The sequence below is a fragment of the Carcharhinus amblyrhynchos genome, chromosome 5 (assembly GCF_965287045.1).
Source record: "Carcharhinus amblyrhynchos chromosome 5, sCarAmb.v2.hapA, whole genome shotgun sequence".
Classification (NCBI taxonomy): domain Eukaryota; kingdom Metazoa; phylum Chordata; class Chondrichthyes; order Carcharhiniformes; family Carcharhinidae; genus Carcharhinus; species Carcharhinus amblyrhynchos.
In genome coordinates, this window is record NC_137328.1 from 35,450,964 (window position 1) to 35,468,823 (window position 17,860).

General features: G+C 36.3%; 1 protein-coding gene across 1 annotated transcript in view; it reads right to left on the bottom strand.

Annotated features, from left to right (window-relative positions):
- zcchc7 (zinc finger, CCHC domain containing 7) overlaps positions 1–17,860 on the bottom strand; it is a 299,729-nt gene that overhangs the window by 114,540 nt on the left and 167,329 nt on the right. The window contains exons 3-4 of the mRNA XM_080189647.1: positions 6,810–6,853; positions 4,769–4,879 (exon numbers count right to left, since the gene is read on the bottom strand). Coding sequence (XP_080045773.1) covers positions 4,769–4,879; positions 6,810–6,853 — 155 coding nt within the window. The remainder of the gene's footprint in view (positions 1–4,768; positions 4,880–6,809; positions 6,854–17,860) is intronic.

Below are 17,860 nucleotides of genomic sequence, written 5' to 3' on the forward strand. Positions count from 1 at the left end.
TCTCTTTATCCAATAGTGGACATATTTACCACAAGGGGAGTGCAACAAAAGGTTCGCCAGGCTGATTCCTGAATGGCAGGATTGTCATACAAGGAGAGATTGTATTGACTGGGCCTGTATTCATTGGAATTTAGAAGAATGAAAGGAGATCTAATTGAAACATAAAATTCTAACAGGACTGGACAGACTGGATGCAAGGACATTGTTTCCTCTGGGATCTAGAACAAGGGTAACAAATGCAGGATATGGGCTAGGCCATTTATGACTGAGGTTAAGAGAAAATGTCTTCACTCAGAAGGTGGCAAACCTGTGGAATTCTCTGTCCCAACAAAGTGTGAAGGCCAAGGCATTGAATATATACATTTAAGGAAAAAAAACTGTTAAATTTCTAAGTTGTCATGGGTAAGGGAAGAGCATGGGAGTATGGTTTTCATATCGAGGATATCAATCCTATCGAACGGCAGAGATGACTCAAAGGGCCAAATGGCCTACTCCTATTTTCATGGTGTTTCATGTCTATGTAACGTACTCAGCACTGAGGGCTGTTGGGAGTGGTGACACCTGTGCAGTCCAGATTTTGGAATCTATGAACAAAGGACTACACATGAGGCAACAGAAAATAGTAGCAATGCAGGCATTATAGGAGATTCCATTGTTAGGGGAACAGACAGATATTTCTGTAACTGTTGGAAGTTCTGCATGATGTGTTGTCTTCCTGGTGCAAGGATGAAGGACTTCACGGAGAGGGTACAGAATATTCTGCAAGGACAACAGAATCTTCTAGAAGTTGTGATACACTTTAGTACCAATGACATAGCGAGAACAGATGTTCTGGTCTTACACTCAGATTTTCAGGAGCTAGGGAGAAGGTTAAAAAGCAAAGCCTTGAAAGTAGCATGAAATACTTCCAGTGCCATACACCAGCAAGACTAAAAATAGGAAGATGGGGAGGATTAATGTGAGACTTGAGGCATGGGTTACATTCTTGGGCATTGGGACCCATTTGAGGACAGGAGGCACCAATTCAAAAGAGAAGGTTTTACTTCAACAGGACTAGACTTCTTGTGGGGACATTCATTATTGTGACTGAAGAACATTTAAACTAACTTGTTTGGGGATCTACACCAGCGTTTGAAGCAGAAAGGAGAAATAAGGAACTAGGCAAAAGAGGGAAGTACTGACATTAAACAGGAGCAAATTAAGAAAGTCACCAAGGAATACAAAAGCAGAATTATTATGTAAGTGTATAAATCCACCAACCGCAATTAATAACAATGGTGAACTACGAGCACAAATAGCCGGTTGGGATACAGCGTTTAGCAATGATGGAAATATGGCTTAAAAATGGTGAATTCTGGGTGCTTAGCACTCAAGGATACAAAGTACTCAAAAAGGATAGGGAAGATAAAATGGGAGGAATGGTAGAAGTCTTGATTAGGAAAGACATTGTAGTGTCGAAAAGAGAGGGCGTCCTTGTAGGGATAAGGACGTAAAGTTGAGAAGCAAGAAAGGGATCATGTCACTTAGGTGTATTGTACGGACCTCCAAAATAGTGAGATAGAGAAGCAAAATTGCAAGGAAAGTATCAGAGATTTTTTAAAAACTATAGTGTGGTGGTAGTTGGGCACTTTAATTATCCAAATATCGATTGGGATAATGTGAAAGTTAAGAGAAAGAAGGATGAGGAATTTTGAAATATGTTCAGGAGCACTTCCTTGATCAATATGTTCTCTGATGAACCAGTGAGAAAGCATTTCTAGGACTTGTGCTGGGGATTGAGGTGGACCAAATGGATAAGTCTGTGGGGCAACACTTGGTTAAGAATGATTGATCATCATATCACTAATTTAGATTGGTCGTGGGGAAGAACAAGGAACAATCTAATGTAGAAATTGTAAATCAGAAAAGGGATGATTTCAATGAGGTGAGAGGGGATCTACCCAGTGTAAACTGAAAAATAACAAAGAGAACAATGGTTGATTTTTATGGAGGGGACCTTTCAGTACAGACCATAGTACATTCTAGCAAGGGTGAAAGGGAGGGGTGAACCAAAGCTAGGGATCCTTTGATGATGAGGGAGATAGAGAATAAAAACAAAAAGCTAGAGTTAGATAAATTCTATAAATGAGAACCAAGCCAAATACGCAATAAATTGAAAGAAGAATTGAAGAGGAAAATAACACAGAGATTATAACAGAACAGTAGTTAACATCAAAAGGGAGCCCAAAAATCTTCTCTCAGCATATAAATAGTAAGTGGGAGAAAGAGGCAGGGTGGATCCTAGTAGGGGCAAAGAAGGTGGAATGTGCTTAGGGGCACAGGGCAATACCAGAAGATTAGTGAGTACCTTGCATTGATATTTACTAAGGAATATATTTACTAAGGAATACAAATGCTGCCAAAAAAAGTCAATATAAGTAGAAATGGTCGAAGTAATGGATAGTGTGAAAATTTATGGGCAAGAAGTAGAATGGTCCAGATCACTTGCATCCTAGATTACTAAAGGAAGTGGGGGTGGAGATAGCAGTAGGCGTGTCATAATTTTTGATTCTTCTCTAGGTATGGGGGAGGTAAACCAGGATTGGGAAGTGGTAAATCTGACATCTTTATATAAGGGTGAAAGGAAATTCCTACTAAACATAGGATGCTCAATTTAAAATCAGTGCTGGGTAAGGTTTAAGAAACAATAATGAAGGAAAAAGAATCAACAGGTGCTAGGAAAGAATTGCGATAGAATCTACAGTGCAGAAGGAGGCCATTTGGCCCATCAAGCCTGCACCAACAACAAGCCCACCAGGTACTGTCCTATCTCTGTAATCCCACATATTTACCCTCCTCATCCCTCTGACGTTAAGAGGCAATTTCTCATGGCCACCCAACCTAAATCGCACATCTTTGGGCTGTGGGAGGAAACCGGAGCACCCAGAGGAAATCCATGCAGGTAAGTCAGGAATTAAACCAGGGTCCCCAGCACTGTGAGGCAGCAGTGCTAACCACTGTGCCACCATGTCGCTCCTCAATTAAGTAAAGCCAGTAAAGACAGGTTGTGTTTGACTAAACTAATTGAAATTTTTGAGGAAGTAACAAGAGATGGTTGACGAAAGGAATGCAATGGATGTTGTCTGTACGGATTTTAAAGGAACATCTGACAAAGCCACGCAAAATGCAGGCTAACAAAATTGAGGCTCATGGCATAAGAGGATCAATGTCAGCTCGATAAAAATGTCTTAAGGACCAAAAACAGCAAGGGGTGGTAAATGGTTGCTTTCAGCCTGGAGGATGGTACAGTGATAAGCCCTGAAGGGTCAGTGCCAGGATCATTTTATCTTGATAGATATAAGTAATGTGGATATTAAAGAGTAAAATTTCACAATTTGCCCAAGCTATTAAATCGGAGGTAGCGGCTGATGAAGAAGCTGATACTAATCAACTGCAACAGGACTTCGATAAACTAGCAGAATGGGTAGACATGTCACAGGTGGAATTTAACAAAGAAGAATGAGGTGATACATTTTGGAAGAAGGGATAGAACGGCACAATAAAACTTAATGGCACAGTTTGAGAGAGTTTGCAGAGGCAGAGGAACCTGGGAGTTGATATAGATCTTTGAAGACAGCAGGACAGATAGAGAAATTAAATAACAAAGTATATGGGTTTGTGAGCTTCATAAATACAGATATGGGGCAGAATTTTAAAAAATGGAAAAGTGTCAGGTTCTGACTGAAAACCGGGGTGTTTCTCTCCAAATAGGCAGGTTTTCTTGCCAGGTCGTATGGGTCAAATGCGGGCAGTTGGGATTAGTTTAGGGTTTTTAATAAAAAATGGCAACATTGACAAGTTGGGTCAAAGGGCCTGTTTCCATGCTGTAAACCTCTATGACTCTATCATGCTCTCAAGTTTCTAGAACAGTGTTCAAACCCAAGAGATTTTGAGTTGGGTCAAAAGTACTACCACTGAGTTAAAGCTGAGCAGCAATTATGAATCTGGTCTCAGGAAGTTCATCTTCACACAAAGAGCAATCTTCTTATGAAATGAACTATTTGATAAAGTGGTGGAGGCAAAACTCTAGAACCATAAATAAAAGTTGCCTCCTACAGCGTGGGCAGCCATATGGTCATTTTAGATGGATGAGGTAAAATGGGCTAAATGACCATCTGAGTTTGAATAGTAACAGAAGTTGAAAAAAGAGATTTTCCTAAGTATATCAAATAAAAGAAAATTGGGCAGATTCTATTACCAGCATGCACTCTGATCTATCTAACAATCCAAAATGAATATGCTTAGTGGTAACTGGCCACAGACCCATGAAAAGCTCACTTATGAAGATGAGCATTCCCTACTTTGGAGCAATGCTTTATTACCAAGCATAGTAGATTGGCATGTTTATATTTATGGCCTGCCAGGTATAAACAGAAAGAATCTCTCTCAGCACACGAGTAAGGGATCAGAGTAACAGTCAGAACCACAAAAGTCATATGCCTTACTAGAGAGCAATGCTCCCATTAAGCTGTATGGGTGCATAGCTATCTAGAATGTATCCCGTGGTGCAATAACTATGCTGTGCACAACCAACTTTCCTTTTAAAATACATGTGCATGGCAGCACAGCAATTTTTAAAAAAAAACACAGTTCAACAACAAAGAAAAAAATGGGAACAACAAGAAGATTATCAAACATCATATTTGATTATGTTTTATTAGAAATAAATTGATTAAGAAAATCATGGAAAAAATATTAATTTAAAGGATGTTCTGTTTCAGAATATTACCTTAGGAGATGGGCAGTTTTTGGATATGTGCCCCAGTTTTCCACAGTTCCGGCAGTCCACGTTTGTTTTATTTGGGGCATAATAGCGACTCGGTTGCTTCCTAAATGATGACTAAAGAGAATCAACCAATGATTGTTAATGTGACATGAAACAAATAATTTGTGTTAACACAATTTCTTTACATGATTAGGACACAGAACATAGAAAAACTACAGCACAAACAGGCCCTTCGGCCCACAAGTTGCACCGATCATATCCCTACCTACTAGGCACTCAAGGAGCTTTTATATTTTTTCCCTCTTCTCCCTGAAATTCTTATTTTCGCAGGGCTATGTTCCCAAATTGCCTATTCTTTACCCTTGAGCTTAGATAGAGAGTGCCAATGGGTTATTTATCCATGAAGGTCACCACAGTGAAACTAAATTCAGCTCTCATCTAACACTGATAGATCAGCACTTTATAGAAACACCACTGTTTCAGAATCAGAAACATGAACTTGGAATGATTATCCACATCCAAATCTAAGGCTAACAGTAATGCTCCAAATGCGGTCCTGACTGAGATCAATTAACTCTACCGATTGTGAATTTAACCTGGCATCTTTCTGGCATCTATGAGTTAGCACTACACTGAGTGATGCCTTAATCCATTAGGACATCAAGTGAACAGAAGTATCAAATATAATTCAATACATACAATAGTTGACTAAACCAGATCACACATTATAGATTATTTTGGCCTTAGCTTGACACACTAAACATAATTCATTGAAACATTGTGTTGGAAGAATGTTTTCGCCACAGTTTATTAAGTCACATAAGAGGCAACTGTCTTCAATTTATCCTGCCATTGGCACCATTCGTTGCACATTAAACTTTTGCTGAAATACAGCAACAAAAGGCTTGGTTCAAGTTTGACAGGTAATCCTACTAATAAATTGTTGCTTAGAAGTCAGCATGTGGATCATTTTCAGAATCTGCCAGTACTCCCTTTCTAGCCTTTTTCACAGTTTAACCCTGCATTCATTTGTCTTCTTGTTTTAAGTTTTTAATCTGTTTAATTGTGGGCTCCTTTATTTTTCATTTTTCACATTTACTTTGTCCATTTCCTCCTCCATTGCTGAGGACACCCAGTTTCCTATTTTTATTCCTCTGTCCCATTGTTATTATTCAATATTTGCTTCCCTATCACCAGTTCTTCCACACATTGCCCCGATCATGGTTTGGTCCATTGGTGAAATAAAATGTACAAAGGTTTTTTTAAAATGAAGAGAAGTAAAGGAAACCAGAAAATAAAAGGTTCAGAAAATTTTAAAAATTGGCTGAAAAATATAAAAATAATGTTAGGCCATAATCGCAAATACCCAAGACAACAGAAAAGCAGAAAAACAACAACAAAAATAAGTAGAAAGAGAAAGACAGAGAAGGGGGCTGGGATACACCAGCAAAAATCCGTTTATTTATCTCTTCACAGCAAGATGAATTAGTCTTTCTGGGTAATGATTAAATATTATCATAAGTTATCATCAGTGGACATGATTCTCATTGGAAACCCAAAAATTCCTCTAATTTTTATACGTTCCTTTCCAATGTTAAATAACTCAGCAAACAAAATGTAACTGCAGCTTGATAGCAGAATCCTTGACAATACAGAACTATTAACTATGGGTTAATTTGCATTGCCATAGATTAAAATCTACAGCCAACATATGCAAATTATTTTTGAAACAACATATTTAAATATAGTAAAAACCCAATCAAACAAAACATTTGAAAGCAGTTCAGCCATTAACTTGTACCCTGATTTAAGACTGTGTGTTTCTAACTAGGTAACTGTCAAATTATGATCTTAGTGTATATCCTAGCTTTACACTTGATGCTGATGAAATCTATCAGTACCAGACCTTGCATGGAATAGAAATGGGTTAATAATTTGAATTGTAATATTTCATTACAATTTTAAAAATCTAGCAAAAAGTGTTTCATTAAACAGGAAATGGCCACCACATTCCTTAATGAGCTCATTTTAAAGTACCTCTTACCTTTAGGTCTTTTTCACAGATTGACCAGTGTGTGTGAAGATCACCTAAAAATAAAAACAATGATACATTAAAATTAAATACACAATTTAATTTTGGTTGGATTCTTCACAACAATAATTCCTATTCAATATCAAACGTGAAAATTTCTAGATTAGTACAACACTCATTAAGGCTGGCGGCATTTAACTTTATAGAGACAGCAGACGTTTGTAAATAAATTCAGGATTGGATTTTAGATTTAAATATTTTAAACACAATATTATAAGTTCAAATTGCAAGCCATCTTTCAAAGCAGGTTATTTTAAATCATAAAATAACCATTAACTGAACAATTTGACTACAGAACTGAATTACTGCCATTCTGTACTCACACCAAACAAAAACAAGTATTTTCAATTTAAGCAATGAACAAAGGCTGACAGATTTTAAATTAAAATACAATGGCAGAGTTAAGATTATTGGAGGCATTCTGCAAATAAATTAAAGATACAAATGGAGGCAAACAATTCTGACTGTTTTCCATTTATAAAAAAATCAAGCAGAAATATTTTATGTAAACTCTTAAAAACTATGGACCCATTTCTGTGTATTAATCTGTGTATGTCCATAATGTCTAAATCAACCCCAAGGAATGCAATATGTGGAATAATTACTACTGCTGTTAAACTGTTGGTTTTATACTTTTAATACTTTTAGTACTTAACTAAATAAATCAACTCAAAGATATCATACCCACAAGTACAAATGATGCCCAAAAAGAGTAGCAAACTAAACTCTCTGGATTAAACTGTTGAACGGTATGAATTCAAAGAAGATCATCATTTTCTGCTCTTAATATCTGTATTAGCTCTGTATTTGTCACATACTTTGTGGGTTCAAGTATCAATAGAAAAGCACCCCAAATCCAACATGCAGCAGAAAATCATGAAAGGAACATGCTTGGCAAGAACAAGCAAAGCCATAAAGTCATTTTTGCTGTCAGCATTTACAGTATTTTGCACTGACAAAACTGTAAGAATCCCTGGGGAGGATAGCACCCCCAATATATGTAAACAGATCAAATACATATCAAATGTCTGGTGGTGTCCCTGAATTGCTGTTGATGAGAAATGGCTGTCATTAGAAGTCAATGAAGTAAACTATTACAAACCAGAATTTATTTCAGTATTTTCCCATTGATTTATGTCAATAATATTGAAAAATTTTTCACCACTGAAAATGTGACATGTACTAAAACTGAACATTGCTAATTGCACATTTTAACACAATATCAAAGTAAGCAGTTTGCTGCAATGGAGAACGGGGCCCAGAGGGGTGCAAAAAATGATACACGAATTATCACAACTGACACAAGGGCACATAATCAGTTTCTGTAGCCTGGACTGCTGAAATTCATACATACATAAATTTCCACTTTTTTTTAAAACGTACATACAAATATTTGGTAATTTCCCCACCTGAACAGAATGGTCTCCTCAAACAAAAAGCATCTATCTAATCTATTGCAATAAAATTTTATAACCAAATCACTGTACAGTACTACATTTGCCACAAAAATTGCCATTTCTTTACAACTAAGAACACCTAATATTCATGTTGATCTTTCACCACTTGCTTTGAACTAATTCACTATAATTCTAAATATTCATGAACAAATAAAACAGAGGGGGACACTAAGTGTGGCCTGGTATTAGCTTAATTTCTATTAAAGTTGGGATACTTACATGGAATATCAAAGGTCTCTATGTATTTCATTTTGTTGAAAAGCATTTTACCAAAAAAGGTAATTACAAAAGAAATTGATAACATGTTTGTTTTCACCAATTTTCACTACTGACCATCAAAATATTTAAGGGAAACAGTACTTCAGCACAGTGACTCCAAAAGCAAATACTACTCTGATGAAAAAACTATCCAGCCTCATCTCAGAGGACATCACGCAAAAGGTGACTGCTTTTGGACCATTAGGATGTTCAACAGTGCTTTAGCTTCTGCCCTCTCTTGAAGGAAGAGAGCTATGGGATTGCTGGATGGAATGAATAATGTCTATCAAAACAAAACACATTTTGGCTTGGTTTTTAATTACTTCTTTTCATTTTTAAACTTCTGATATTTTAAAAACTAAAATTTAATACTTTGAGAGAAAACAGAAGCAGCTTTCAACAATGCATTTACTTATAATCAGTTATATTTCATATTTCCAAAGCAAGGAAAACTTATTTAGATGGTACTATCTAGCTATGCATACCAGATACATTCCAAGACTCATGTTTTGAAATCTCATATACATTAATATATTCACAGAGAGTGATTCTTTCTTCAAATCATTTCATTTGTCATTTCTAGCACTTAAGGAGAGCCTGAGCTCTTATCCTTGTTTTTGCCCTGCCTTTTGCTGGGTTGTCCATGACCTAGTTAGATGAATCTTCTGAACGCTCTTTGCTTGGGGTGATCTCCTTTCTCTCTTCCACTTGCTTTTTATTATTGCCACGCTTAACTGTTGGGCTACGTAGGATTACTCTTGCCTTGGAAGACAGTTTTAATTTTAGTCTCTCTCACACACACACACACACACACACACACACACACACACACACACACACACACACACACACACACACACACCTGGTCCTCTACAGTTTATATACAATGTTTGCTCTATTATTAGAATCAGTTGCATATCAAAAAGAGACAAAGAAGTTCAGTGCTTAACTGTTTCTCTGGTCTAGCAGTCAAATATTCATTGAGAGGAAGCCTCAGAAGGGCGGCTGCTCTGTCACTTCTCAAGATTTCTGCAGAGCCTGGACTATGTATTTGGCAGATATTTGCAACCTTGACATTATACCATCACATCTGTTATGAGGATATCATGCATCCTATCTGAATGACACCTTTGTCACATTATGGTTGATTATTCAGTAGCAATGGCCAGAATCTAATTGATCAAGGATTCTCTCAAAATACAACTTTTTTTTTGAATAAAAATGTGCAGCATCACTGAATTAAAATTGTGATTTCTAGGCCATGCAAAATGTGCAGCGCAACACATCATGCAAATAAATGATGGCACAAAGATTCACTTCCCACTCCCAAGCTCCTTATCTTAGTTGTCTTACTAATTGTAGCCAGTTTTTACAGGCTTGGAGAATCTTAGTCAAGCACTCTTCCTGTCATCTCAAGAATCGGCTCAAGAGCATTATAGGTTAAGGGCAGGGAGTAAGCACCCAGCTGATTTTTAGTCTCAGGTGGCGAAGTGAGAATGGTGTGACCAGAAAAGAAAATCTGTGTTAGAATAATTGCTGGCCCATATATGTTTTCAGGTATTGGACAAGAAGCGCATTTATTACGTTGATAAATATTTTCAGGAGTCCTGTTCTTCACTGCATACAACTAATTTTTTTTTAAGAAGGTCCTGCCCGATGCCATTATATGTTCATTAAATACAGTTAATGTCAACAGATCTCCAGTTACTGTAATTTGTTGCATCTGTAATGAAGCATGTAGCAAAATGCAGCCTTGCCTTCACTGACTAGCAGTCTGTGTCCAGCCTTTCTGAATGTATAAGGAAGCATTGCACAATGTCTTCTGCCAATCATACAAGCTCTGCAGTACCAAGCATGAAATATTGCATCCTGTTTCCATCCACTATATTCAGTGATGAATGACTCAAACATTTTAGGCCATTTTGATCCTTGCACAGTTCTAATTTTCCCTGGTTATTTAAGTTTGTTTAGTGCCACAAATAGGTCTACATTAACACTGCAATTAAGTTACTATGAAAATCCCCTAGTTGCACCTGTTTGGGTACACTGAGGGAGAAATTAGCATGGCCAATGCACCTAACCAGGAAGTCTTTCAGACTGTGAAGAAACTGGAGCATCCGGAGGAAGCCCACACAGGCATGGGGAGAACATGCAGACTCCACACAGACAGTGACTCAAGCCGGGAATCAAACCCAGGTCCCTGGCACTGTGAGGCAGTAGTGCTAACCATTGTGCCACTGTGATGCCTGACACCACTGTTAAATATTTAACAATGTTTGAGTTTCACCTGCATCCTGATCCTTGAACTTGTTCAAAAGTTTCTTATGACTATTGTTTTGAGTCTGTTTTTATTGTACCCATTTATAAAATACTAAACTAATGTTTAATATGCTGATTACACCGTAACAGAATGCAGCAAAACAAATATAACACCCTGCATTTAGTTTCACTATCATATTTCCAGTTCAAAATGTTTAACACGGGCAGCAATATGAGGTTGCTGAGCATGTTTACCTTCAATGTATCAAGTTTCTAATCATTAGCTTCAAAAAAATGTTACTTGTAAAATAAGAAAACTGCAGTTCAATGAAACAATGAGTTACGATGAATATATTGCTATTGACATTGGTCAACAGCCAGGTAAAAGGTTAATTTAACTAGCAGAATCCCACTAGAAACATTTCAACTGAAAAAAAAATTCCTACGTAGACCGTATCTCATTAAAATCTTTCACAAACCCATAACTGGCCACTCAAAATTTGTTTTTGTTGTAAAAGAAGTGCCAAAACGGAAATTGCAAAACAATTTGTCACTTCTTTAATTTAAAATAAATTATTAGCACAAAAAAAATTTAGTTAAAAATTTGCTACTTCAAACTATTTTCAGGGTTTTTATTTCCAGAGCAGCACCAAACTGGCCATCGACCAGTACTGCCATCAGTAATTCTGCAAAGCTCCTCTGCAATTTTAGTCTTTATATTAACATAGATTTCAAGCCAATAGAAAGTGACAATCTTAATTCAAATTGTGGTATAGTGGAAAAATGCCACAGCACTTCCCTGATGGATTAAGCTCAGTACTTCAAACTGAAACCCTCAGAGTGATTATTTATCTTTATGTGCTGCAGAAAACAGCCAATTCCAATGACTGGCTAAGTTTGATTTTAAGGTTTAAATCTGGTTGGTCACAGTATGTTTTACAGTTACTGTGCATTATGCTTTGCTCTTTATTAAGCCAAATGGAATTGATATATATCATGGTTATCCACCTAATGCTTCTTTTGATGTCAGCTTAAACAATTTTGGGAAGACTATGGTGACACTTTGATCCAATTTTCTGAATGGAATTTATTAAGAGTTAGAAAATGATTTAATTTTCTGCACAGCAGGATAAATTCAAGCCATTCTAAATCATATTGAAAAAAGTGTCTAACCAAAAACTCTAAGATAGAAATAGTTTTGCAAGTTTCAAATGAAAAAAAATGTTCAACACTGGTGATGTCTAGAAGAATTGTGTTAAGGTACTGCTCTAAGGCCATCATTTCACTCTAAGTAAAAACTAAGTTGCAACCTTTCAGCTGCAACATCCATATTGACCAGAAAACCTTGTGTTAGACCCACTGTGTTTACATGAGTAAATATTTTTTTCAAAATATCTATGACGATTTAGATTACATGAAACAGCATACCATAAAGTTGCATAGCAACCGAGATTGCCACGTGTAAAGGAACAGATTTCTTCAGAAGAAAAGGTATATGAATAGAGTCCAAGAAGACCATTACGGCTGATGTTTCTTTATGGGGGTTTCGGAATGCAACTTTGGCAGGTGAAACAGGCTGCAGTCTTTGGTCAGTTATTGGGCATCAGCTGAAAGGCCCTTTTTGGTTTTAACTGATTAACGTGCAAAATTCCCATTGGTAAAAATTGGAGTTTTAATCAATTAAGATATTGCCTCATGCAGTATAGGTAAGAAGTAGAGTATAGGTATAAATAAAACTCTAAACTAACACTTTATTGTGGATCGAAACAACAAAGGCACTAAACTAAAATTCATCAGTTACTGTTTAAATATTTATATTCAGGGTTTAAAGAGAGAAAAAATGCAAAGACTGGGAATCAGAAGTGAAACTAGAAAAATCGGGAATACACAGCAAATCTGTCAGCACCCAAAGGAAAAAGACCAATCTTGGTTATGTGTATCCAAGGTTTTCAGTATTTTTTATTTTTATATTCATATAATAAACATTGATTTTTGGTTAATAGGCTTAAACAATTTAGATTTTAAACAACAATACAAACTAATGTATTTCTTTTAGAACACTTCTACATTTGACCCAGTCCATGTAATAATACAAGGCTGGGTTCTGTATCATCCTTTTAACTTTCAGGTTACTAATTAAATCTACATTGAAATGGGGGTAATTTTACAAGTTTTGCACCACTGAAAGTCTTGTTCATCAGTGAGTACATAATTGCTAATCGTTGGAAAATCTCAACCTCACATTTCCAAAATGCCTAGCGGCAGGTGAAGTTTCTTGGAACTACACAACTAATCCTTCCTTTATCAAGCAGGCTAAAATAAGCCATCAAAAAGAACTTAGGAGTTAACAAATTCAATCCTTGTTACAATAGCATGACCATTACATGAAAATTACAGTCATATTGCTATAGTTGTTTCCCCAAGTTGTTGACAGTTACCTACATGAAACGTGATAAAAATAGATCATATTAATTGCACTATATCAGCATGTCTGAATAGACAGTACATCATCACATTTACTTAGGAGTGGTAAGTAAAATTAAATTTGCATGTTGCGTTTCAACAAATCTTAGCCTTTGACTTTAATAAGACTAACGCATGAAACAATCAGTATTTTTAAAACCAAAAGGTTTTCCATTTGTACGTGAGTTCGTTATAAATGGTTTTAATAACCATTTATATTACATGAGGCCAAGTATTAAAATGTGCAATAATAGTGAAGCATGCAGTTACTGGAAGAACACAAGGCAGCTGCGTTAGATTTTACAAAACTAATTTTATTGTTGGATCATTTTCAATAAACTTCTGGCTACAATTAAAATTTAAGCATCACAATTAATGTTACAGACACATGTATCTCCATGTATAATGCATTTTTCCTTCTACTGCGATGAATTCACCTTCAGGTTCTAAGACCATGTAGATGTCACTCGACAAGACACGTGCATGGGTTGCATATAGACAATGCGAGTCAACTCTTAATATGGGCATGTCCTCTTCTGCACTAACCTTACCTCTACTTCACAGGAGGTTCCAGCTGAAATTAGGAATTTATCAAGCGAAAAATATTATGCCCAAAAATAAGGATCACTATGCCAAAGTATATTTTGCTACATGGCTTAATTGAAGATTGATGAAAGTGAAAAAAATTTTGCAATTCCACGCACATTTCACTTTTTTCATATTCAAGGTTCTGCTGACAAAATTATTTCCTTCCCACAAAAGGCATTATTATTATGGAAAAGGTGGGTTGGTGAAATAGGAGAATCAAAATGAATAATCCAATGAATTGGTCAGCTAGCTGTTGGTGTGTTGAATTTTCCATTTTGCTTGGTCAATCTCTATCTTTGATTTCAACCTAACAACATAGCAAGCTGACACCACTGTACCTCATACAATAAAATAAAAACATCTGCTGGCTAATGAGGTTCATTCCTCATTCAGTACTCCCATATATGGTAAGATCTCATTTTTATCATTTAGGGGCACATTGCATACAACATTACAATTCCATGTAGATGAACAGCAGCTAATGGACTTTGAAGTTTTTTGCACGTATGCTGCTCAACTCTCAACAGTTCTGTAACTCGCAAAATGACACCCGGCTCTGGGGGAAAAAAACCTTCACAAAAATAATTTAGCCAAATTATACTAATGTTCAAAAATCAGATTTAAGTCCCCGTACCTACCTCATTGTTAAACTAAATGTTGCCCTGATGATCCATTTTTCTGCAATTCTGTTAACAAGAATGTGTCTGTCCACTCACATCCACACCTGACAATCATATAAATGAGTTCCTTTACAAGAGGCTTCGTTAAAAAAAAGATGAAGACGATACCACCCTCTTGGTACAATGCAGTAATCCCCTAGCACTCCTGAATGACACATGCACATGGATAACTTCCTGAATCAGGGTCACACTGGTTGGATTTGATTCAATTCACTGACTCTGTGTAAAAGACAATGTAGTGCACTGTGTAAACAAGGACAATGTTCACTTTGGACCCACATAAATTAGTACAGAATGAAACACTTTACAATACCAGCTAGATGTGGATGTTGTCAATTCAGACTCTCTAAATGCTGGGATATCAAGCCTTTCAGTCTTCAATATATTTTTTAAAAGTAACAGTTTATCTTCCCTTAAAAAGTGTGTTGAGAAAGTAACTTGTTTAGGAACATATTATTGATATTTGATACTCTATAAACCATGGAGATTTATTTTACACTTTGGTTAAAACTATAAAAGGAGTTGTACATCCAATGTGAACTGTCAATAATTTTACATGTGTTAAAAACAAGCCTTTACCCTTTCATTATATTACAGGATTCTATTCAATTCAAACCTCTGTTTTAAAATCTACTGCAGCATTTAGCAACAAAATCTATAATACTTGTCAAAATTGAATATCCCACTACTTCTAAAAAAATTTTTTTTTAAAGAATAGACATGGAATAAGAAGGACTGCAAGTATGCACTCCTCACTTTTATGTCAATTTTTCAAAACAGATTGACCTTTCGTGTCAAATTCCAACAGTCACATCCATACAGACTGATAAATTCAGAATCAGGCCAACATGACAGGGTGGCCTTGGTCTCAAAGATCAATGTTACATTTAAACAACAAAGTATCATCTTCACTGCACATCACTACTTTGGAGACCAAAGGAACAGCGAGTTATCTGGAATGGTCAGTCCACCCACGTAGACATGGGAATTCTTTAAATAACCAATGTCACTCTTGGTTTTAACACGGGGTAACATTTGGAGCTGCTGAATCATTCAGGTAAAAAAAACAGAAAAACAAACTGAACGGCAAGAATGCAAGTACACACGCACACATACAATAAGTTTCTATGTCCACATTTATAATGGAATTGTCTTATGCAAATACATAATCCTTGTAGTTATACTCTCATCAGTGAGGACACTATCATTTGACAGAATTGCATAATTGCAATGTGATGGATTTACATATGTGATTTTCATCATAAATGTGGACAACAGAACTTACCATGGATAAAAATTACCCAGAACCCACAGTACAAGAATAAAATCTACCCATATAGGAATATGTAATTTTTGACTTCTTGAATTGAAAGGCTTCAGTCAACCCACAAAAATACCTAGCCCAGACTAGTGGTCACATTCCTGGATATTCATGACACCTTCCATTTCACAACTGTCCCACACTGCTAATTATTGTGATCTGGATTAGCATGTAATATTTTTAAACATGCATTTCTATATAATTTGCTACTTGACTAACTTAGTGCTCTTATAATCACGATGACAGATAAAAGTTATGAGAAAGATTCTTACAATGAAAATGATTCTAACTAGAAGAATGATATAGGTCTTAATTTAAAGCAATGAGATTTTAACATTTTGCCAACTATCTAAATAAGCACTGTTATCATTTAGTACATCATTGCAATGTAAATTGGGTTTCTTTCACCAGACCAAGATAGTTAAGTTTTTAAAAAAGGTTTTCTGAATTTTAAAGCACTTAAGAGGGTAAACAGTTTTTAGGTTGGCTGGTGAATTAGTAATAAGGGTACATACTGTCAGAACTGACAGTGGAAGAATGGAGGGAGAAGCAAGATATTTTATCCTACACAGAGTCATTAGAATACTGAAGTGGGAATGGAGGTAGAGACTATAATACAATTTAAAATGGAATTGCATATTATTTGAAAAGATAAAATATAAAATGATTTGGGAAATAGGTGGGGAATGTGAGGAAACGCTCCAGTGTATTACCATCTGCAAAGATACAAAGGGGCAAATATTATCCTTCTGTGAATTCTATGATTCTACAAGTGACTTTATAAAGTAATTATGAGAAAGTAAGAACTAGATGCACAACAAATATTTCAAATACAATATGATCTGGAATTAAAACAACACCATCCCGACTTGAAAGTATAAGGTAACATTCGTGCCACACAAGTGCCAGGCAATGACCATCTCCAACAAGAGAGAATCTAAAAATTGCCCTTTGACATTCAATGGCATTACCAGTGCTGAATTACCCACAATCAACATCCTGAGAGTGAACATTGATCAGAAACTGAACTGGACAACACAAATACCGTGGCTACCTGAGCCATGTCAGGAGGTCAGGAATCCTGTCCCACACTGCTAATTATTGTGATCTGGATTCGCATGTAATATTTTTAAACATGCATTTCTATATAAAAACTTCCCATAGCTTGTCCACATCAACAAAGCACAAGTTAAAAGTGTGATGGAATACTCTCTATTTGCCTGGAGTGCAGCTCCAACAACACAAGCAGCTTGAAATCATCCAGGACAAGCAGTCTGCTTTATTGGCAGCTCATAAACAAACATTCACTCCCTTTGACACACACAGTGGCAGCAGTGTGTGCCATCTACAAAACACACTGCAGGTACTCACCAAGGTCCTTAGGCAGCACCTTCTAAACCTATGACTTCTATTAGCCAGAGGACAAGAGCAACAGACACATTGGAACATCACCATCTAGAAGTTCCTCTCTAAACCACCAACTATTCTGACTTGGAAATATATCACTGTTCCTTCATTATTACTGTGTTAAAATTCTGGAACTTCCTCCCTGACAGCACTGTTAGTGTACTTACACCACGTGGACTGCCGCGGTTCAAAAAGACAGCTTCCACCACCTTCTTGAGGGCTTTAGGGATGGGCAATAAATGTTGGCTTAGCCAACGACAGACATCCACATCCCAAGAATGTATAAAAAACAAACCATTGAAATTTGGGTGGCAGAATGGGTGAAGTTCCTGGGAGATGCAAGATACCTAAATAAAAGTAAAACACTAGCCACTTGAATCTGCTACTGCATCTAATTCAAGTTTAGAGAATCTATGCAACACACTTAATATAACTACTTACCTTAAACTACAGCATGTATGTGGGAAATGTATAGTAAAATCATAGAATTTACAATGGTTTCGTAAATTTATTTAGTGAATAGCAGTGCCGCAGACTAGGAAGAACCAAGTTTGATTCACACTCCGTGAT